Source organism: Onychomys torridus, chromosome 5 (assembly GCF_903995425.1).
Source record: "Onychomys torridus chromosome 5, mOncTor1.1, whole genome shotgun sequence".
Taxonomy (NCBI): domain Eukaryota; kingdom Metazoa; phylum Chordata; class Mammalia; order Rodentia; family Cricetidae; genus Onychomys; species Onychomys torridus.
In genome coordinates, this window is record NC_050447.1 from 107,017,922 (window position 1) to 107,040,805 (window position 22,884).

Consider the following 22,884-nt stretch of genomic DNA (forward strand, 5'->3'; position numbering starts at 1 on the left):
ACCAAACTCCAGTTAACTCCAGGCAGCTTTGATACTTGATCCTTCTACTTCTACCTCCCAAGTGCTGGAATCATATGTCTATACCATCATGCTCAGCTTTTCCAGTCTCAGACATTTTTGCTATAGCAACGGGACAGTGACAAAGGGTGGACATCAAAGGCTGCAAACTTTAATCTCCCTTTCTTCACATCAACTCCTAAATGTCTCTTAATGTTACCCACTTTGTCAACACAGCTTGGCAGTATGTGAGCAGCATCAGTGCCCCTTACAGAAGAGCATCTCTTTTACAGAGCAGCATCTCTTTCATAGAAGAGACCCTGGCTTCTGTAAAACTGCATCCAGGTCATGGAAGATCCTTCCTGCCACCCCTTAGAATCCCAATATGACTCTTTCACATAGACCACAATCCCTCTAATTTCTTCCTTTCCTGTTGAATGCTTCTATTATATTTCCAGCAAGTGGCAAACACAGCTGCAGAAACTGGTTACCTTTTTATTTGTAATATCTGTCACTAATTAGAAAGTCATCTGGTGTTTATTCATGCAGCTATGCTCAACTATAATCCCATGAATGATGTCCCATTTCCAATCCCTGGGAGAAAGTGCACAATATATATCTAAAGATGTATGTGTGTCATACTATATAAGAGAAAAGAGATATAAGGAGAAATGAGCTTTTCTCACTGGGCTGGGTCCCTGATCACCCCTATTTGGCTTACATAAATTTTGGCACACAGTTCTACACAGAGACTATCTGAGGCATGTCCCTGCTGCCCACTCCTCAGAGCTTCAACTCACTGGCTTTTTTTGACTTAAAGTGGGGTAAGATCCTGATGCTGCCAAGAGAAGAGACAGACGCACTGCTTCTCTTCTCCTGCCTCAGGGGACACATGGCTGCCTGTGTTGGAGGCATAGGGTCTGCCAGCAGGAATGAACTCTGTAGCCAGCAACACCACAAACCCTAGAAATGCAATTTCAGGTCACAGAAAAAGCCCTCCCATGAGACAGACAAATAGTTCTGATGGTGGCATGCTAGAAAGCCCTTTATTTCAAAATTGTCATTGCACTTATGGATAAGGTCACTTGGGTCACAGGCAGACCATGGAGAGTGGATACAAGGCAGACACAGGAATACCTTTTCCTCAGGGAGAGGAGAACCGGCCACAGAACAGAATGCCATTGGTCTTAACATGCTGAATGAAGAAAAGGAAGGGGTGGTCGGCACAGAAGCGGGGGGTGAACCTCATGCACCTCATCATCATGATGGCAGCTGTGGCAGCTGCAGCCTCTGTGCCTTCCTCATTGACCTCCACAAAGGACTTATGCACAACCTTGGACAGAAACAAGCCTTGCTTGGAAGATATTCCAGAAAAGTCTGCCCTGTTCTCAAAGGCATCAGTCATGCCCAGCTTGCACAGGAATTCCTTCATGTCATAATTCTCCTCCAGTTTAAACCGTGGGAGGAAAACCTCCACCTCTTCTTCATCCATCTTGTCCAGCCTTGTCCACTCTATGAATTTCTCGTAAGTTATTTCCTTCTCCACCTAGAAGAGAGTTGAAGACTTTAGGACAATGTTGTCACCGGGCACTTGAGATGATGGGTAGTTTCTACACTGCATGGGGAAGTGTGGATGTAAGTCAACAAGGTAGCTGGGAGGGGAGAGTGCAGCTCAGTGGTGAGTGTTTGTCAAGCAGGCTCCAGGCTTTGGGTTCCAACACAGCCTCACAAATGAGTAAAAGATAAAAACATGATCATGGAAGCCTAGGAGCGCTGCCCCAGCAGAAACCCAAATGCCATTGTTGTTTTCTCTCACAGTCCCATCAAGGCCCCACTCTCCTTACTGTTCTCAGTTCAACGTGCTCATCTGGAAGCATGATGATCATGTTCAGCTCATTGCCAACATAGGGAAGCAACAGAATCTTGGTGAATATCTCTCCAATATAGGTCATATTAACGGTAAACTTCTTAAACATCATTTGCACAGGTTTCTCCTCATTCTGTGGATAAATATTAAATTGAAAGGAGACACAAGTGACACATTGGGCAGATTCATTCAAGGAAGCCAGTCTGCAACTAGGAATACTTGCTTTTTTAAAATTATATTATATATGTATGAGTATTTAGCCTGAATGTGTATGTGTGTGTGTGTGTGTGTGTGTATGTGTGTGTACATACCACATGACTATGTGCATTTATTACCTGGATATTTCAGAAGAGGGTGTCAAATCCCTCTGTAACTAGAGTTATGGATGATTATGAGATACCAGTGAGTGCTGGATTTGAAGTCTGGTCCTCTTGAAGAACATGTTTTTCTAATTATGGAGCCATCTCTCCAGCTTTAGGAGCATTTTCTAAAATTTACTTCTAGAATACTTCATCAGCCTCTCAAATACTTGTTTAGACCTTACATACCCCCAAAAGCCCCCTTTTCGAGGCTTGGTCCTCAAGTGTGCTAGATTTGGGGGAGGTGGAATCTTGCTTGTTTGAGACAGAGTCTCACTATGTAGCTCTAGTTGGCCTAAAAATTGCTTCACAGACCAGGCTGGCCTTGAATGAACAGAGAGCTACCTACCTGCTTCTGTCTCCCAAGTGTTGTGATTAAAGGTGTGTGCCACCATGACTGGCATAGGAGCAGAAACTCTAAATGGTGGGGGACAGATGGAGGTGTTTGTGTCATGGGGATGTGTCCTTGAAAGGGATTGCGGGATCCTGGACTTTTCATTTCTTTCACTTCCTGGTCTTGAGATGGTATTTTACTCCAGCAGATGCTCCTAGGATACCATTCCAGTACCCTCAAAACAACAGGTTCATCTCATCACAGACTTCAACCTCTAACACTGAGTCAAATAAACTCGTATTAAGTTTGCTGTCTCCACACTTTGGTGCCAGAAAGCTGACTGACCCAATAGCCAAACACCTGTGATGTCCTGGGCCAACAATTCTTCTCTACTTGGGGTCTCATTTATTCTCATGACTTTGAACATATTCCCAAATTCACTGTTTGGGCCTGGACTTCTCCCTGGACTCTGAAATAGTGTATTTTATAGTTGCTTTGGCTCCTGCACTTTGATATTCCTTTGTATAGCTGCTCTGCCTACAATTCTTACTGGTCCTGTTGACAGTGATGTCCTCCTTTCACTTGCCAAAACCAATCTATGTCCCTGACTTCTGTCACTCTCTCACACCCTGCATTTGACTCATTACCAAACTGTGTTGTCTGTCCCTTTGAACTATAACCCAAATCTGACTTTATTTTTTAAGCCTCCTCCTCAATCAGCACCACCCTGGGGTACAGTGATGACCTCCTTGTCACTGACCTCAGCCCAGCAGCCAGGTCCCAGCACAGTGTAAGCCAGACCGCACCACTGTGGCTGTACACCTTTGTGTGGTGCAACTCTAGCAGGAACAAAAGTTAAAGTCCTTAAAACACCCTGGTATAGAAAAGAGCCTGGCCTGTTTCCTGGTCTACTCCACTCTATCTCCTTTGATCCTATAGTCATGGGGCTGTTGGTAGTGTTGTAGTTAACTAGATTAAGTCCCTTTCTGCCCAACAGACTAGTCCTCAGACCTGGGACATTCCTCTTATGTCCTGGTGTACGCTCACATGCCATCCTCCAGTGAAGGCTTTCTCGGTAGCTCTCCTCTGCAACCGCACTCAAGTCCAGCATCCTGCCACCTCCTCTGTATGTCTCTGAAGCCCTCCCACCAACCACTGTGTTCTTATCTAAGCTTATCTCCAATTTCTCTCCTCCAGGAAAACAAAGCTTCACAAGGGCAGACACACTCAACCAGTTAATGTCTGGTGCACAGTAGGCTCTTAGGTAACAATTGAAGACCATATTAGTGGCAAATTAGTGAGCAGGAATACTGCTCGTAATATAGAAACAAATCTATATTAACAGAAAACCTTGTGCCTTTGAAGGCATGACAACATGTATCAAATGAAGCCACAGACTAGTCTGTGTTGACTGCAGAGACAAGGAAGTAAGACATTGCATCTTGGCCCTGTACTTGGCAGGGGCCACAGTGGTAGTTCCTTTTATATAATAAATGGGGAAGGTTTCTGAAGGAGTCTTTTTTTCCTCAGTCCTATCTCCTTTCCCAAGGATTGCTGAGCCAGCATCAAAGTCTTGGTGTGAGCATGAGGAAAAGACTTCATGCTAAGTGTGTGGTAGAGCAGGAAAGGAGAGTCAGTTCCCAAGAGCATCACCCCATGCAGGAAGCTCCAGGTTTCACCCATTTCCTGCCCTCCTGGCTGGTGATGAACTTGTATGAGTCCAACTATAGTCATCTAGGGTTCCTGTTGCTTGCAGTTGAAGGGAGTCATAATGGACATTTTGTCAACAACTGATTTCAGAAACAGAAATACTTAAATCAGGAATGAGCAGTGTATTTAAGAACAAATCTTGAAATAAATTGCATTTTCTAAGAAAGTAGAGGTTCAAATGCAAGTTTGTCTAGATCTGAGGTCTGATTGAAATCCAGAATGTGATGTAATTAATTTGTTTTTTAAGCCTAGGAGTATGAGAGAGAGAGAGAGAGAGAGAGAGAGAGAGACAGACAGACAGACAGACAGACAGACAGACAGAGACAGAGAAACTAGATATCACTGGGCTACCAGCAAATAACATGCTCCAACCTCAAAGAGGTTGAATGTAGAGTCTATCCCAAACACATCCCTGTGTACTTGCCTATAAACAAAAATCTGTGCTTATCCAATCAAAGCAAGACTAATTTCACACACTGCTTCAAGTGTTTACTGAGCACCAACCATAAGCCAGGAACTAGGCACACAGCTGTCTGCACTCTGCTCTTTGGCCAGCAGAGTGAGAAAGGTTCTTTTCCCACTCTATTGTTTTGTGGCAACCAGTTGGAGTTGTGTCCTCTTGAAGGAGGGAGAAGACACAGGACAGCACTTCTAGGAAGACACACTGAAAAGTAAGGAATGTGTACCACTGAGGGGGATCATGAGGAACGGGCTGCATTCAGGGCCACAAAGAGCCCCAGATATCACAGCTGGAGTTTAGACTTCCATATCTCCAAAGGTATATGGCAGACTGTTTAAAGTACACTGTGGAGCTCTGCCATCAGGTCTGACCTCAACAGCTGCCAGTGACACCATGACCAGTGAGAGAAGCAAGGCCAGGCCTGAACCCATGTAGACTATAGCCACCGTTGGCAACATGCAAAAGGAAAGGGAAGAGAAAGACCTCCAAGCTGGGAGAGCAGTCCTGGCTGCTGAGCTGCCCAGAGACATGAGAGGCACAGGCTATAAGAAGCAGTTGTAGATTAGTAGAACAGCCTCCTTGTGTTTCAGAAGCCAGTGTGAACAGGGACCTTGTCCCAGGAGTCTCCTCTGCTGCTGTACTGTGTTTACCTTGGTGACTTTGAAAGGCATCTCCCGGGTGTCCTCTTTGTTAAACTGCTTCTCCCAGTTTCCTTTGAAGTAGATGGCATTCACAAGGACCAGCAGAGTATCTGAATTCAGTGTACCTGGAGACAGCAACTCTCTGATTTTATCTGGAAGAATGAATTAAATAAAAAGGAATTAATAGGCATGAGAGTGGCTTCCATATACTCATATGTTTGAATGCTTGGTTCCCAGTTAATGGAACTGTTTGGAAAGCATTAGTAAGTATGGCCTTGTTGAGGAGGTGTGTCATTGAGGGTGATCTTTGAGATTGCAAAAGCCTACTGCCTGTGGATCAGCTTCTGCTACAGCACCATGCCTGTCTGTTTCCTGCCATGATGATCATGAACTAACCCTTCTAAAACCATAAGCAAGGTAATTTGATGCTTTCTCTTCTAAGAGTCGCCTTGGTCATGGTGTCCCTTCACAGCAATAGGACAGTGGCTAAGATAAAACCCAGTTAGCTGACAGAGATGGTTGAGACATGCAAAGGGCTGACAGGCAAAGAGCACCACCTCCTGCTCTGGTCAGGAGCATGGATAAGAGATCTCACTTTCCCTCAAAATAAAAAGACATTTGTCCTTAAAGCAACAACCCTGACATCAACATGAATACACACCTTTTTTGTTTTTTAAGATTTATTTTAAATTAATGTTTTATTTATTTGTTTTTGTGTGTGTGTATGTGTGTGCGTGTCCACATGTGTGCTGATGTCCACAGAGGCCCCAAGTGTTATATCTCCTGGAATTGAAATGATAGGATGTTGGTGTGGATTCTGAGAACCAATTCAGCTCCTCTACAAAAGCAGTTTGTGCTCTTAACTGCTGAGCCAGCTCTCCAGCACCAAAGCCAAACTCTTTCAAAGTTTTAGTGAGAAGAAAAATAAGCCCCAAAGGTTCTAGTACAAAAAACTTAATTGTTCAAATAAACACATAAAATATATGAGTTGGTGCTAAACATGCAGTTGGAACTGAAAAGCATCGCTTGAGCTGTAAAGAGACAATTGGTGCCTACAACTTTAAGAAAGTAACTTTAACCTGTTTTAAAATAGACTGATTACAAATTCAAATTTAAAAATACTTGAAGTGACAGATATATTTATCTTGATCTGAACATTAGAGAATGTACATTGAAAATTATATGGAACCTTGTCAATATGTACATTTATATATCAGCTAAAATTAAATTGAAAGTAGAATAGCAGTAATAAAATAGATCTTATAAGTATAAAGCAATCTACAATCACAGGTTAATGGGGGTTGGGCCCAACACCTACGGCCTGCCTAGCTAAATAGAGAAGGAAAGCATTCTGGACTCTTTGGGCACCAAGGATGGGAGAGACAGCAGCAGGTTGGTCAGTTAATAAATAGGTGTATCAAATATTGGGAGACACCACAGACAACAGTTAAAAGCTGGAAAAAGATGTAGTGACACACCATTTAATCCCACCACTGGGAGCCAACACAATCTATGTAACAGGACTTAAGTCAGCCAGGGCTACATAGCCACTGTCTTTAAAAAAGAAAAGGGAACAGGAAAAATCCCTGCAAAGTGTCAGAAACTGACAATATTTTAGAGACAGCTTTGTAAAAGTTTTCATTTATTTGGAGCAAAGTATCCTAAGCTGCAGACTGTGATCAGACTTTGGGGCTTGTGGGAAAAACGTTCAACAGTTGCAACTTTCTGAACAGTCAATAGCCAAAACTTCATTGAAACTCCAATGCACGATGAACCTGAGGTGCTTATGACAGCAGCTCCCATCTACCTTCACACAATTTCACTGAGTCTATGGTCCTGAACATAAATGAGCACTTTGTACTGTGTGTGCCATGGTGTTATCCTATAAAATGCAATGCTAACAAACACTACAGCATCTGCAATCTACTTTCAATGATTTCTGCTCTTATAGAGACAGAATGGCTTCTTTGTGAAAAATAGACATCTACTTATTTTCATATTCTCATTCTCAGCATGTAAGCATCAAATTATTACATCTTTGGGGAGAGGAAGAGATTAATAAATGGTTAAAATTTCATATAGTATCCTTATCAGGTGGCTCACAACTGCCTGGAAATCCAGTTCCAGAGGATCTGGCATTCTCTGGCCTCTGCAAGTCCCTGAAGGCACAGGCTGCACATAAATGTATGCAAGCATATACACACACATATAAGATTTTTTGTAAGTTGTAATTTATTATATCTTCTGATTGTATTATATTAGATACTTTTCTGCCTCACTAGTATGCACGTTTGACTCTATCTTTAATTATGACAGAATTATAAGTATCCAACAAACTGTTTTAAAACATATCTCTAGATTTATTATATAAATGTATAACTGTTTTATACACTGTACAAGGTAATATAAAAATTCTCTAGGCAAAAAGGAGTTGTACTGGGCAGGTTAAGAGTTCTGATTTAGGGGCAGGGCTGAGTGGTACACACCTTTAATCCCAGCACTCAGGAGGCAGAGACAGGCAGATCCCTGAGTTCCAGGCCAACCTGGTCTACAAAGTAAGTTTCAGAGAGCCAGGGCTACATCTAGATGCATTATCTTAAAAGAAAAAACAAAAAACAAGAAGAGTTCCTATATCTGATTTAGGGCTAAAGATGCAGATCAGTGTTAGAGAACTTTGCAAGTCCTTGGTTTTGATCCCCAGGAATGTCAAAAAGAAGTCCTGATTTAAAGAACAAAGGTCATTATTGTTGACATTTGAAGCGCCTGCAAAGGCATTAACAATATGATTATTAACGATAGACTACAAAGCCAGGCATGGTGGTGCATGCCTTTAATCCTAGCACTTGAGAGGCAGAGGCAGGTGGATCTCTGAGTTTGAGGCCGGCCTGGTCTACATGGGGAGCTTCAGGAAAAAATCCAAGGCTACACAGAGAGACTCTGTCTCAAAACAAATAACAACAACAACAACAAAACCAAAAGACAAAATAAAAATAAAACGACTAGAAACAGATAAGATGGCCTGCCAAGTAAAGATGCTTGCTAACAAACCTGAAGAACGGAGTAGAATCCCTAGGACCCAGTGGTAGAGAGAAAACCAACTCTCCTGTGAGTTGTCCTCAGTGCCGGTGTGCACAGATATACACAAACACACAATAAACAAACCAACAAACAAATGTACCATTTTTTTTTTTAAATAGGCTAACTGGTTAACAGGGACTGGGGTGTAACTCAGGGGTGAGGTCCTGCTCAGCATGTTTAGGCCCTGTGTTCAAACCCCAGCTCTGAAAACAACCAAACAGAATGGAAGGACTCTATGTTCACCTTCTGTCTTCTTGGCCACCCAGGTGTTGATGTGCTGTCGGGACTGCTCTGTGTCTCCCTGAAAGTCCAGCTCTTCCATCTCTGCTTCGTAGAACTTGCGGCAGGAATCTTTAAAAGACTGAGACAGAGCAACATAACTACACAGCCACGAGAGAGATTAGCACCAACAGCCTCCTTCCTTGATGCACAAAAGCAGGAAATCAAAATTTAATGGTGTACAGATGGGTTTTGCAAACAAATATATAGAAAGAGTATAAAATCCAGCCTTCCTGTATCCAGATCTCTTTAACCTTAGTTTATTAATGAGGTAAGATGGTGGTTGGTCTGAGTACCACTAAAAATCGCAATGAGCCGTTGGATTCTTGAGGTAGTAGCTGAGGCTCAGGAAGTAATGCAGAAGACCTCAGATGCAGGCTGTCACTCTAATAGGCCACCACATGGGCAGAGTGAGGCTTAACCCCACAAGAGCTTTGATACCTCTGCACGGCACAGGATGGACCTTCTACCACAGATTCCCATGCTAACAGAAATACAAATGTGCACCATTCAAAATGGTGTCACTTACAGCCCAGAACACCGGGGAATGGCCATGGAAGCTATAAAACTGAGTATTTCATTTTAATTTATTTTACTTCATGATGTGGAATTTGAATAGCTATGTGTCCATGGTCACCATCTCAGGCAGCTTAGTTTCAGGGAGTGAGCAGTTCACAAAAACACAGTCCATGCTGGGGTGGTGTTCAGAGGTGCAGTGCAGAGGGGAGGACCAGCCTGGCATGCAGGAGGCCTTAAAGGAACTGATCACCAGCACCACAAGACAAACCAAAGTTCAGTCATTTGCTGATATATTCTGTAAAATGACAATGACATTGATGACCAACACATTCTGCCCTGTTACAACAGAAAACTCAATATGATGTAAATGAGCTGAAACTCCCACTATGTTGACAGTGTATATGGAATGGTTTCTCAATATTTCTATGAAATAGCTCATCTCATGGCTGCATATTTAATTCCTCTTTGAGAGAACTGTTATTTTTCATTTGCATATTTATGTGTGTGTGGCAAATATATGTATACATATGTGTGTGTAGATATGTATACATGTATGTGCAGGATGTATGTCAAGTCTATGTGAATGATAGAAAAGTGACTTGAAGTATCTTTCTCAAGAGTTAGTTCTGCACCTTATTTTTTAGACAGCCTCTCACTGAACCTGGAGCTCATCAATGAAGCTCGGCAGGTTGCCCAGTGCATTCCAGAAATCCACTCCTCTCTTTATCCCCCAGTACTAAGCTTACAGACATGAAACTTTATGTTGGGTTTCTATGTGGGTGCTGGGGATCTGAACTTGGGTCTTCATGCTTTTATACCAGGCATTTTTTTTACCAAATGAGTATCTCACCATTCCCTAAGGGAAACAGAATTATGATACAGGATTACAACACCACAGGCTGAGTATCAGCTGAATGGTCTTAGACAAGCCAATCTCTCTACCCTCCTCAACCACTGTAAATCAGGAGAGAGATGGCTATACCTCACAGGGTCACTGTAAGTTGTTTTTTTTTTTTTTTTTTTTTTTCCTGATTTACTGAGGCTCAACTTGAGCATTCTCAAAAAAAAAAAAACAAAAAACCTTTCCAATCTCGGGTTGGGGATTTAGCTCAGTGGTAGAGCACTTGCCTAGCAAGCGCAAGGCCCTGGGTTCGATCCTCAGCTCAAAACAAACAAACAAACAAACAAACAAACAAACAAACTTTCCAATCTCAAGATCAAAATTGAAAAGATTAAGATTGTGCAAGCCCCTGACAGGGAAGGAAATGAACACTCTGCCGATATCTCTGGCCATCTGGGAGAGCAATGGAGCAGAACATATTATAGTCTTAAGGCTTCATCTTTTCACAAACGTATCTGCCAGTAATGCACGCACATGGGCATAAATCGACATTCAGTAACTCACTGTTGGTAATGGCCCACACTGTCACCCACACACAAGCGGTTCATTATGTCACTGAACATCTATACTCAGGACTATCAGATGATGGCTAATAGTGAATAGTGCTTGGGCTGTAGGTCAGTGGTAGAGTTGGGACTTGAAGTGTGAGATCCTGGGTTCCATTTCTCATACCAAAAATGGGAATAATAATAATGAGACAGAGTCATGTGCTACTGAGATTCAAAGAATGAAAGAAACACAAAAAAATACACTTAATGGTATCACACAGGGAAAATTCTGACCTGCTAAGTTTCTGTATGTGCAGAACACACACATCACCCTATATAAAAATGACCTATTTCTGGAAAGAGGCAGAGCTAGAGAATGGCTCTTGCTTAAATATTCTGTACAATAAGAATATGCTCACATGTGGTTCCAAAGCATGTAACCAAGTTCAAAATCACATTAGTGGGCAAGGGAGTAGGGTGAATCCTTAGCCTACTGTCTCTGAGTATCACATGATACTTACTTCTAAAAGATCACAAGTCTTTTCTCCAAAGAGTTTATTGGCTGTTTTGAGCAAGTACTGTGTTCCGGTCTTGTTCACTTCACTGAGAAGTGACTGGAAGCCCTGGTGGACATCTCCACCTCCACTGCTGCTGCATTTATCCAAAGAAAGTGCCTGAAATTAAAACATTAAAACACAACTTCAGTAAGCCCAGCTATATGAAATGAGTCAAAACACTAAACTCATCCTCAAAATCTTATAGATCCTTGCTGCCACTCAAGAGCCACGTAATTGAAGATGAAAGCACCTTGACTGCTCCCTCTCTAGGGTCCTGCCTGTTTCCTGTCAGCCCTGAGCAGAAATGGCCTTTCACAAGCCCAGCTCTTCATGTTCACTAATTGTGCTCTGGCCTCAACCAAGGCTACAAGCAGACCTGCCATGTTTCCAGTGCAGCCAATTCTGATCTCAGACCATGCTGTCTCTTCCCTGATCTTGGGTCTGGATAGCTCCAGGACTGTCTGCTCAACAGGATGGAGGAGAGTGACCCTGTTCCATTTTGGGCTTTAAAAGGCCTGGCAGCTTCCACATTTGTTCCCAGACATCATGGTGGAAGGAAATCTAAGCCATCCTCCAGGAGGCAACATAAAAGTCCTGGAGTAAAAGCTATCACATAAAGCTGCTTGAAAGAAATGCAAGACCCCAGCCAACAGTGAACACCTAGATGCCAGACCTCAGATACAATCTGTAGACCTTCCAGGACTCTGAAAAATCTACACAAATACTTCAGCTGCTCCCATAGGAAACAGATGAATTGCCCATCAGTAGTTGTAATAGCTGAGAACAAAAAGACAAAGAGAGTCAGTTTAAATTGAAGGCAAGCCTCTACGCCCTAACTCTTCAGGCAGGAGGCAAGCTGAGACAGCAACAAACACAGTAAGTCTTGTAAAAATGGAAAGATGCTTACTGCCAAGACTTAACCCAGAATACAAAGTCATATCTCTTTGCCAGGATAATCTCCCCTCTTATGCCAGGACAGCATGTCTCTGCAGTTCATACACCTCTGTAGCTAAAGCACTATGTCCAAGAAGAGCCCTAATGGATATGTCCCTGGTCTTCCAGCCAAGGCTGAAACCATTCCAGTGTTCCTTACCTGTGAAAAAGCTGAGATTCTTTAGGGACAGAGAGAAGACAGTAGGCATCACAGGGGACCCTGGTGTCACTCACCGCTTTGGTGTTTTTACTCAAGCTAACCCTCACATACACACTGCGAGCACCAATGAGTGAGTGATAGGATCCTAACAGATATAGTGCATCCTTCCTTTCAACTCTCCAACCATACCCCTCTGTCATTTCATTCCCATTTGTTCCTCCTGATGGATTAGTTTTTGAGACTGAGAATGTGGAGGAGCAGCTCAATTGACAGTCCATGGTATTATCTGCTGTGAAATAGTGCTGGTTACCTGAATCATCTGGCTTGCAGTGTTTCCCTTTGCTCCCATGCAGACCATGGCCAGGGCCGAGGAGATGCTCATGGGTGAGAAAAATATATTTTTTGAGCTGTCTTCACCCAGTATTTTCAAAAGGTTTAAGGCAAAGGTGCCATTCGCTTCCCGCAGAGGATCCATGATAGTGAGCCTGGAATGAGGGATTAAATCAGTATCACATGAATACAGGCTGATGTGTAGGCTCTGTCTTCACTATCTCTCACACAGTGATGCTGCGCCTCAGTGAACAAAGGGAAAACACAGCCTGGAAAGTAAAGGTCACGTGCAGAAAGTGATACTGCTGGGCTAACTCGGGCCATCGCCTTGTCTTCCTCATGTGCAGAAATCAGTACCTGGGGAACCAGAAGGAACTGGCTCAGAGGACAAGAGGCAGGTAAGGACCCACCAGCCAGGAGGTCCATGAATGCAGCAGTGCAGGCTGGAAGCAGGTAACTGGAGATGCAGGGCCTGTCAGCTCTGACATCATCCCCATGCAGTTGTCAAATTCCTTCTCCCCAGTTAGACAGTACAAGAATTCTAAGATTTCCCATCAGCCCCGCTGAGCAGTGGCTGGGAACTCGCAGAGCGTGGGGAGGGGAAGTAAGAGGCCACAGGGAAGGGAAGGGTGCCCAGATGTAGTGATCTGAACAGAATACACAGCACAGCTTTACAGCTATAGCTGTGGTTACTGGACAAAGAACCCAAAGACACCCAGTTTCCAAACCCTGGAACCTGGGAAAGTTTCTTCACCCAGGAAGAGAATTTGCGGTAAGGATTATATGGATCTTAAGATGAAATGTCTTGTATTATTCAAAGGGTCACTAAATGTAATCACATACAGTCTTATAGAAGAGAGGTGTTCATTGGAAGACAGGTAAGAAGAAATTAATTCAGAAAAGTGAGTTCTCTAGATCAAAGGACTGTAGCCAGGCATGATGCTGGCTACTCTACTTCATAGCCCTCTACTTCAAGACTGGCTGAGATGCAAACAGAGAGAAAGAGAGGGGTGAGGGGGGAATCATAACCCTGAGATTTGAACTGAGAACAGCAAAGGAATGCAAACTGGTTATGACAGTGTAACAATCCAGGGCACAGCAGGGGTACCACACAGAACCCCCAGAGACCAAGAACTGTGCAGACACATCTGACCTTCTACCAGGATACTTCAGTGGTTTCCCGGGACTGAATTCTCTCCAGGGAGCATTCTCTCCCTGCAGAAACGGACTAGGGCTGCCTTGTTCAAGGCCTCCCTGCCATCCCAGTGTGGCTTAGCACCAGGCACTCACCTCTGTTGTGCCCAAGCACGTGTCTAGCTAAAATAACTTTGGGTTTCAAACCCACCTTCATGGTGGTTTGCGGGACCCCATCCAAATACCAGGTTTCTTCCTTCTTTCCCTGGTATCTCTCTGCAGTATTATCACTTGAGTTTCCCTCTACACGAGCTGCAAATTGTAGCAAGTAATTTGTTCCTAATCCAATATTCTTCAGGCCTTTGGGACTACTGCACTTGACCTGGGAACTTTAATATTTAACATTCCTAGAAGGAGTGTAAACACTGCTCAATTCTTTTGTGCCTTTTAAATCATCTTATTTGCCTCATTTAAATTTATTTATGGACTCAAGCCTTTTTATTTTAAAAAAAAATCCAATTAATGGTTTTGTTTTTTTTTTTCTTGTTGGTACACAAACTGTCCTTATGTGGCTAGTGAGAATTTCTTTATATTGGTTACTTGACCCTGAGTGTTGGTATCAAACATCCTGGCTCCACAGCAAGAAAAGAATATTATGCTGACCAAGAGCATAGTATAGATCCTCTCCTGGTTTCTTCCAGGAGAGGATTTGTGAAGTACTAACTCTGAGTGCTTGAAGAAGAGACTGAGTACTGGTGTCACTTTAAGAAACAGCGCTTGGGCTGGAGAAATGGCTCAGAGTGCCTGCCATGCAAGTGTGAGGAGTGGAGTTTGAAGCCTCAGCACCCATGTCTGACCAGACAAGGTGGCACATGCCTACAGTCCCAATCCTGGGAAATGGGAGGTGGAGACAGGAGAATGTCTGGAAGCTCATAGGTCAGAAGCCTAGCAAATACAGAGGCAAACTATGAGATCCTATCTCAACAAGGAGAAAGGCATGGACCCATAGCTGAGGTTGGTGTCTGATCTCCACAGGAAACCAAGACACATGTGTCTACATCTACACAATATAAGTGTGCATGCACGTGTGCATGGACAAACATACACACACACAACAAAAAGGAAACCCAACTACTATGGTTGGGTACAACAGTTGACAAGACCAGATAGATGCTTCCTTTAAGGCTCCCATGGGCCATACTTTAAATTAGATCACCATTGCAAGTTCTCATGCACTCGATCTTCTGAGACCCACTGGCACTTGGAGACATTCATAGCCACACTCACGACTCTTCTCTTCATTATATGGATGCTTCATACCAACCAGAGTTTATGAGCACATCAGTCACAAGACTTCTAGCCCCTTGCTCTATGAATACGATACAGTTCATACCTCTTCACATACATCGTCTGTTCTGGGCCCAACATATTGTTTCTTTATTTATTCCCGTATTTTGATGCAGCACACTGTCCAACTACTTTCTAAGAAGGAATATAGCTATTCTGGTTTCTTAAACATCTGACAATTGAGTATCCTTCCATCTTACTGAGTCTGGCAGGGTCTAAAAAAGGTTACATGTGACTTTCCATCCATAACTTTCAGTTACGGTACTGCTTCCCGCCTACCAGTTTTGCTGTTGGAAGTTGTGATGATAAACTGATCCCAGATCCATCTATTACTGCCCCTTTCCAAGCCCAGCCCTGAAAGCTTACAAACTTATTCTTTTTTCTGATATTCAGAAATGCCCAATTTTGTGTCCTTCTCTGAGCTCCACTCATGTGTTTTGCTGGACTCCTGGAGGATTCTTTCAAACTACAATTCCAGAAAACTTCCTCTTCACTTTGGAAACAGTTTTCAAGGTACTGCTCATCTCTCATAGACTGACTCTGTGCTCCTTTTCTGTATCACCTATTGGTCAGATGCTAAAACTCTTGAACTGACCTCGTCCAGGACTTGGCCAACATGTATTGCTGTGATAAAATACTCTGACAAAAGCAACTTCTGTGAGCGCTGACTTTGGCCCATAGCTCTTCATACCTCCAGAGTTCAGGGGGAGATGAATGCTTGCACATTCAGCTAGCTTCCTACTTTTTATGCAGCCCAGAGAATGGTGCTGCCCACTTTTCTGGTAGGGTTTTAAACCTCAATTAATCTAATCAGGATAGTCCCTCAAAGGCCTGGCCAAGACATTGACCTAATCAAGACAGTGCCTCACAGTACTCCTAAGTATTGTCCCCTAAGTGATTCCAGAACCTGTCAACTAGAAAGTCATCACCAACCTTCTCCAAGTCCAGGCACACACAGACCAGCACTTGTATGGCTCCGTGAGGCCAGTGGCTACAGAGATGGCTGATGAGAATAGCAGCTAAGTGATGGGGTCAGATACTTGTACCTTTCACCAGCACAATGGCCCAGCACACAGCTGAAAGGTCTGAAAACAACAAACTGGGAAACAGAGGGTTCGTGTTCCAGGCTCTTCCTGGCAGATACCGGGATGGTGGGGGGACACAATTGTTGATTATTCTAACTCAATCTACTCTATTGGCCTGAGTTAATTGTAACTCACTAAACTAAAGGTGCTTTGGGCAGGAAATGACCTAATAGAATTTTAAGTACAGTCATTCCTGGATATCTAAAGGATATCAGTTGGTATCTAAAGATGCCAAAATCCTCAAGTGCTCAATTTACATATGTAAAATAACTTAATATTTGACCTAACGAATGTACAGTACACGCTCCTTGTAATTTAAATGGTCTGGAGATGAGTAAACACCCAATACAATATAAGTGCTAGGTAAATGGTCCCTGTTTACCACACACTGTTACAATGTTTAGAAAACAAGAACAGAAAAATGTCTGTATATGTCTATACAGCCTCAGGCTGGCTTCAAACTCTTATCCCCTTGCCTCAGCCTCCTAAGTGCTGGGAGTACAGGTGTGCAGCAACACATTTCAGTTCTCCTACCATGTTTTCTGTCCGATTTTGATTTCTATGTGCTATTTCACATTGACTTGATATGAAATTCATGTATGGGGATAGTATGGGGAGACCTGCATGTATGGGGAGCCAAATAAACGTGGTATATTCAGCCAAGAGCAACCCAAATGCACCCTCTCTGTGTCAAGACACAAGTCGTCGTCGTGGATACAATCACTCAGGGCAGCCATGAACAACTGGGACACTCCCATGTATACTGATAACAGTGGGGTCATTCCATGTGCCCCAGCACTATAAAGTTAGTCCCTGATCACACACAGTTACCCAAGGTTCCTCGACACATCAGCTCCCACACCCAAGTCCTACACTACTGGAGGAAGAAAAAGAGTCCTAACACAAGCAATTGCCTCCCAAGTAGGCCAAGAAATACTAAGTGCCAAACCACACCCAGCTTTCCCTCACACTCAGCTTCCTGACACCACAGAAATGTTAGATTCCCATACTTGACTCTCAAAACTAATATAAGCAGTAAAGGAGGAAGAGCAGGCTTGTGGCTCATGGCAGAGCCCTTGTTCAGCAGAGCAAGGCTCTGGGTCCATCAGCAAAACAAGGAGGGAGGAAAAAACTAACTCACATGCCCATTTCATCTGGCACAGACACCCTGTCAAAACTTTGCTCCTGTCCTTCCTCCTAGCCCCACAGACATCAAACCTCGCAACAATTCTTCTGGCGTGAGTTTAATGGGAAAAAGTTCAAAGATCTGGAATAGTTTCTCTTAAGTATCTGTTTGAAGGCCTCCCTGGATTTGTTGGAACTTCCCAGAACAACATGGGCCACGCCCCTGGTAGAGCCAAGCACACTGGACAGGAAAGAGGGGACAGAGCACCCAGCCCTTGGCCTCTCTCCGAACCCCCACCCCCCACCCTAGATCCCAACGCCTGTCGCAGGGCGTCACCAGCCCGCGTCTCCGGGGTCTCCAGGATTACTCGTAACCGAGGGACATGCGTGGTCACCTGCAGCCCGGGACCCCAGCACAGCAGCCGGGCCGGCTCTGTGTCGCCCCCATCCCTCGCCAGCCGCCTCCTCTAAGGAAGCTGGCGGATCTGGGAAGGCCGCGATGTCACCAGCCGGCCAGGACCACAAGGCTACTAACCCAGCTGCGTCACGGGTCGCTGAGGCCGCTACGCCGCAGAGGAAACCCGAGCTGGGACCACAGGACTCTCGCCGCACGCTACCCACGCCGGAGTCCCCAGCGCCCTGCTTCTCCAACGCCCTGCGTCCCCAGCTAGCCCACTGCAGAACATACCCAGGACGCCCGGCTTCTTGGCCGATAGAGAGCAGAGCTGAGAGGATGAGGAATCTACCACGCCCAGGGCCTCAAATACCTGAGGGGCGGGGGTGGGGGTGGGAGTAGGCGGAGTCTACAGCCTGGCCACAGCCCTTAGGCAGGAGCAGAGGGCAAGACCAGGTGAGTGCCAAAGACCCTCCATCCTAGCGCCTCCTCTGACTCCTGGCCAACTGGATGCAGGTTGTGCAGCTGATCTTTCTGGCACTTTCTTAAAGCTTTGGCTAACTCCAGGCTATAGGAATGCATGAGGTTACTACTACTCAGGCTGGAGTCTCTACAGCCTGTTTACTGTGCCTTTGTAGTAGACTGAATGAGTCTTAGTGACACCAGAAGTATACCAATGTTTAGTGGATGGACATGAATGTGACAGAGCAGAACAGAAGTTTAAAGTGAGGGGATGGAGGTAGACCACCTATTCACCAGGCACACAAAAAAAATATAGGTGGTCAGGGCCTGTGTCTCAAGACTCCACTACTCTGTACTGGAAAAGTCAGACTTGGAGTGCTGATATTTCATATAAATGAGAATGAAGACCCTGTCTGCCATCTTACATTCCTTCTGGGAAGCCAGTCCCCTGGTGGGGAGTGCTGGTCCGGTTTAAACCTCTAAGGACAGGTCAATTCTAAAATCATCAGACCCTTACCCTAAACCAAGGGTTCCCAACAATGACCATGGTGACATTTACGTTGGATGTTTCCTGTGGAGGCTCTCCTGATTTACAGAATGTTAACCAGCACCCTTGGCCCCTCTACCTAGTATATGTCGGTAAAAAACCAGGAGGCTACCCTAGCTGTAAATTTTCATGTATGAAGTTCTGAAACAAAGGAATTCAGAGTATCTTACCATTCCTCATCCTCATCCTTCATTCACTCCATCTGGGTTTTGTTGTTTTGCTTGTTTGTTTTCTGGTTTTTAGATAATTGTGTGTGTGTGTGTGTGTGTGTGTGTGTGTGTGTGTGTGTGTGTGTATGTGTGTGTGTGTGTGTGTGTGTGCGCGCGCGCGTGCGCGCGCGCGCGCGCTGTGTCTGAGTATGGGTTTGTATACATGAACTCAGAGCCTTCAGAGGGAAAAAGACAGTGTGGTGTCCCCCAGAATTGGAGTTGTGAGCTGGGAACAGGACTCTAATTCTCTGGAAGAGCAGTACCTGCTCTTAGCCCCTGAGACATCTCTCCAGCCCCTCGAGTCCAGTTTTTTATTCTAGTTCATCCTTCCAGCATGTCCTTTGTAAAATATACTGTGTGTATTTAGGAGGAATGTGGATATAATAAATTCTATATATGACTTCAATTTCCCCTTTCCTAAATAGACTAACATTCTGTGATCAATAATTGTGTAAGTTGCTGTGTCTGTGTATGGTGTGTGTGTGTATGTGTGTGTGTGTTGGGGTGTTTTAGAGCTATCTCCAATATGAAACGAGATCTTCCTGATTCTTTTCCCCTCTGTGTGCATGTGGATTCAGTCCTAAACTTTAGGTTTTCAAATCCACCACATGTGGTGGGGGCAGCAGTACATGCATCTGAAGACAGCGGAAGTCTCAGGTGCCCCTCTTAGCCTCTTACCATTACCATAGTTCTAACTATCTGCCTATTTCATGGTCAAGTCTGTGGGCAGTGGCGTTCTTCTGTAGGTCACCCAGCAACTCTGCTTCATGATGCCCAGCCGTCATGTCACAGCAGAGGAAATGCCTCCACTATAGCTGGAGGAGTGGTTCTGATTTAGTAAATTACCTTAAGGAAATGTTTCAAGATCCCGTGGGTTAATAATGCAGAGACTCAGCATCTTCCCAGAAAGATTCCTCAACATGAGGCTGCTTAATGCATGCCTGTCACACTTTATGGTGTGTATTCTGCTGTCATGAGAGACAGGGCGACAGTCAGAAGGAGTCAGTTTTTATGGGACGTGATAGAAGTACACAGTTGGGGAACTATTCCAATGGGTAAGCAATGCTGGTGTTAACGCGACCAAGGCCTGGGATTCAGTTGTCTACTGTGCCCGCAATGAGCACCACTAGAAATGCCTCTAGGACCTTTCTCCTGTCTCTTCAGGTAATTCCTGAGGGACAGGAGTGGGCAGGTGCTGGGAATCTTCCCCACCCCCCACCTCCCACCAGTAATTGTACTCAGAGCCTCTGTAGACTAAGCTCACACTCTGTCACTGATCTCTCTCTCCCACCCAGCTCCCTGGGCTAGCAATTTTTTATAAACTTGGCAAGTCAGTCTCTAGAGCCTGATGGTGAATATAAAGGTCACTGTTCGCCATCACTCACAGGCCTTCTATATTTCTCCTCTTTCCTCTCTTCTCTTCCTCATTTAATGAAGAACTAACTGTGCTTATCTTTGGTAGACAGCCTCAGCCCTGTGGACCCTGGATGGTGCAGGAAAAAGAACAAAAATGAGCAGGAGTTATCGGTGACTCATCGGTCTCCTGGGTTTCTCACTTTTCTAAGGGAGTTTTCAGAGCCTGAGTCTCCACCCACAGCAAGTGCCCAAGCGTTTGTACTGGAAGCTTCCACATATCAGTGTAGGTGGAAGATGGATGGATGAATGAGGGCAAGGCCACTCACTGTGTGAGGATGGAGAAGTTCAGAAGGCAAGGACGCGGGATGCAGTAAGATCCAAGTTTCAATCATTTGCAACACACACACACACACACACACACACACACACACACACACACACAAAGACAGAGAGAGAGACAGAGACAGAGAGAGAGACAAAGAGACAGAGAGACAGAGAGACAGAGACAGAGACACAGAGACAGAGACAGAGACAGAAACAAAAAGACAGAGATGGACAGAGACCAGAGACCGAGAGACAGACAGAGACAGAGACAAAGAGACAGACAGAGACAGAGACAGAGACAGAGAGAGAGAGGAGGCACCACAGTGAACTTAGTCAAAACAAAAGGTTATTCTAAAAATCCAGGCACAACACTAAAAGGAGAGTATGGAGAAGACCAAGAGGGATCTCTCCTGGCATCCTCCCTAGAACCTTCTGGTACTATGAAAGCCTTCCAGATCAATAACAGCTTGATTTCTTCAAGCTGTGTGACTAAACTGTGTGGTGACTTCAGAGTTTTATCCACTCTCTGGAGACAGAAAGAATGTAAGAGCCAGAGGTTCAGAGAAAGGCTGTAACACAGTGTCTTCTGGACACAACAGGGCCATTGCATCTATAAACTCAGCTCATCTACCTGGACAAGATGGAGCTAGTCAACATTCCCCTGTGGATGAGAAAAGGACTTAGGAAGAACCACTAGCAGTTGATGGCTGCTAGGGGAGGTAGAGTCGGGGGGTTACACCTGGAAGACTGCCTATGAGCTAAAGGCCAACCGTATACCCAGGTGCACATGGAAAGCACTAACTTCACCCAGTGGGTTCTCTTTAAAAGAAAGAAAGGAAGAAAAGAAAGAGGAGGAAATGAAGTTGGGAGGAAATGGGGGGAAGTATCCAGCAAGACTTGGAGGAAATAAACTTTAGAATATTATACTAAATGCAAAAATAAACAAAAAGAAAAAGAGTGTGGGCCGGGCATACAGCTGAGTGGTAGAGAGTGCAATGCATGTTGGGTTCCTTCCTCAGCACCTTTAAAAGGCAAACAGCAAACAAACGGAGTGGAGTCAGCGATGAAGAGGAAGCATAGAGCACTCAAGGAGCAGCTTGAAGAATGGAGGGAGACAGCCAACCAGAGCCGGAAGGGGCTGGAAGGACTGTGTTGAAGGTCACATCGGGTTTAGTGTATCATTTGCCTTTTGAATTGTGACAATCAGAAACAGCAAAATACTAGGAAATAGCGAAATTGTCTGATAAAACAGAAAACTCAAACTGGAAAATGGTTTTCTCAAGAGCAAGCACAACAGTGCTGCTGCTTTTCTTTCTCTTTAATGTTTTCTTTTGTTTTTAATCTGCCTCATATTCCAGGGCTCAGGTGACATTTGACTCCCCAGCTCAACACAGTAGCAGAGCACCTGGAAGACAGGTGCCCAGAAGAGGCGGGGCCATGAGGTATGCAGGTTCCACTGTGCCAGAAACCTGGAAGATGGCTTTCATGACCTGAGTTTCAATTGTCTCTTCACTATTGAAAGTATTCTCTTGTATTTAAAACTTAAATTTTGAGAATCTTGTTACCTGGAGTTTTTTTGTTTGTTTGTTTTTGTTTTAAAGAACACCTGGTCATATGAATTCAAGTATTCTAAACCAAACCTACATGAGTCCTGCTGCTTCTCTGGCTTTTTCTTACATTTTAGCAAAACCATAAGGAGGTCATATACCCACACTTTTTTTTTTTTAATTGGTCTCCAACTAGCTTTGCATGTTTTTGTTTGTTTGGGGATTTGGCTACCGTTTTAAACAGTCTTCCACTCACTCTGTCTGGAAGTCACTATGGAGTTCAAGCTGACCTCACTCTCCTAACAATATTCCTGCCAGCCATCCAAATGCTGGGCTTACAGACATGAACTACCATCCCTAGTGGGGAGGGCACAGCCTATGGGCTGTAAGGCACTCAGTAGTCAGGATGTCTACACACAATTTGCCTCTCAAATATCCTTGGCTTACTCACACTAACATTCCTAATAATACTACCCTAATGTAAGTGTGAAGCAGACATCTCACCAGGCAGGCAACAGTTGGTTAGGCAAAAAACGCTGTTTCAGGGTTCCACTGGGGAATCTCCTTCGGTGAGGATGCTTCAGAAGCTTGCAGGCTTGACCCACATTCTCAGTGAAGTCCTTCAGTTGTGGCAGGCTGGCAGAATGGCACTAATGGAGATTGTAAGATTTTCTTGAGAGTGTAGGCCAGTGGCTAGCACTGACAAGTGGACTGTGTGAGCCCAGCAACAGTGCTAAAAGT

The 22,884-nt window shown here is 44.4% G+C and overlaps 1 protein-coding gene across 2 annotated transcripts; it reads right to left on the reverse strand.

Annotated features, from left to right (window-relative positions):
* Nucleotides 1-1,015: 1,015 nt before the first annotated feature.
* On the reverse strand, nt 1,016-18,088 carry LOC118584829 (serpin B6). Of its 2 annotated transcripts, none has more exons than XM_036189140.1 (7): nt 17,993-18,088; nt 12,594-12,768; nt 11,155-11,307; nt 8,690-8,807; nt 5,378-5,520; nt 1,842-1,997; nt 1,016-1,543 (listed from the first exon to the last, which is right to left on the reverse strand). In XM_036189140.1, the coding sequence occupies exons 2-7, from the start codon at nt 12,756-12,758 to the stop codon at nt 1,142-1,144; spliced, it is 1,137 nt and encodes a 378-aa protein (XP_036045033.1). In that variant the 5' UTR covers nt 12,759-12,768; nt 17,993-18,088; the 3' UTR covers nt 1,016-1,141. The 2 variants fall into 2 exon arrangements, with proteins under 2 accessions (XP_036045033.1, XP_036045034.1); XM_036189141.1 differs by lacking the exon at nt 17,993-18,088 and adding an exon at nt 17,840-17,980.
* Nucleotides 18,089-22,884: the final 4,796 nt, after the last annotated feature.

Excerpts from the sequence above, each read along its gene's own strand:
- LOC118584829 (XM_036189140.1), bottom strand. The coding sequence starts at position 12,758 with ATGGATCCTCTGCGGGAAGCGAATGGCACCTTTGCCTTAAACCTTTTG. Across the intron at positions 8,808-11,154 it reads AGACTTGTGATCTTTTAGAA|TCTTTTAAAGATTCCTGCCG; the intron begins GTAAGTATCATG and ends GCTCTGTCTCAG. Across the intron at positions 1,998-5,377 it reads TGCCTTTCAAAGTCACCAAG|AATGAGGAGAAACCTGTGCA; the intron begins GTAAACACAGTA and ends ATTTATCCACAG.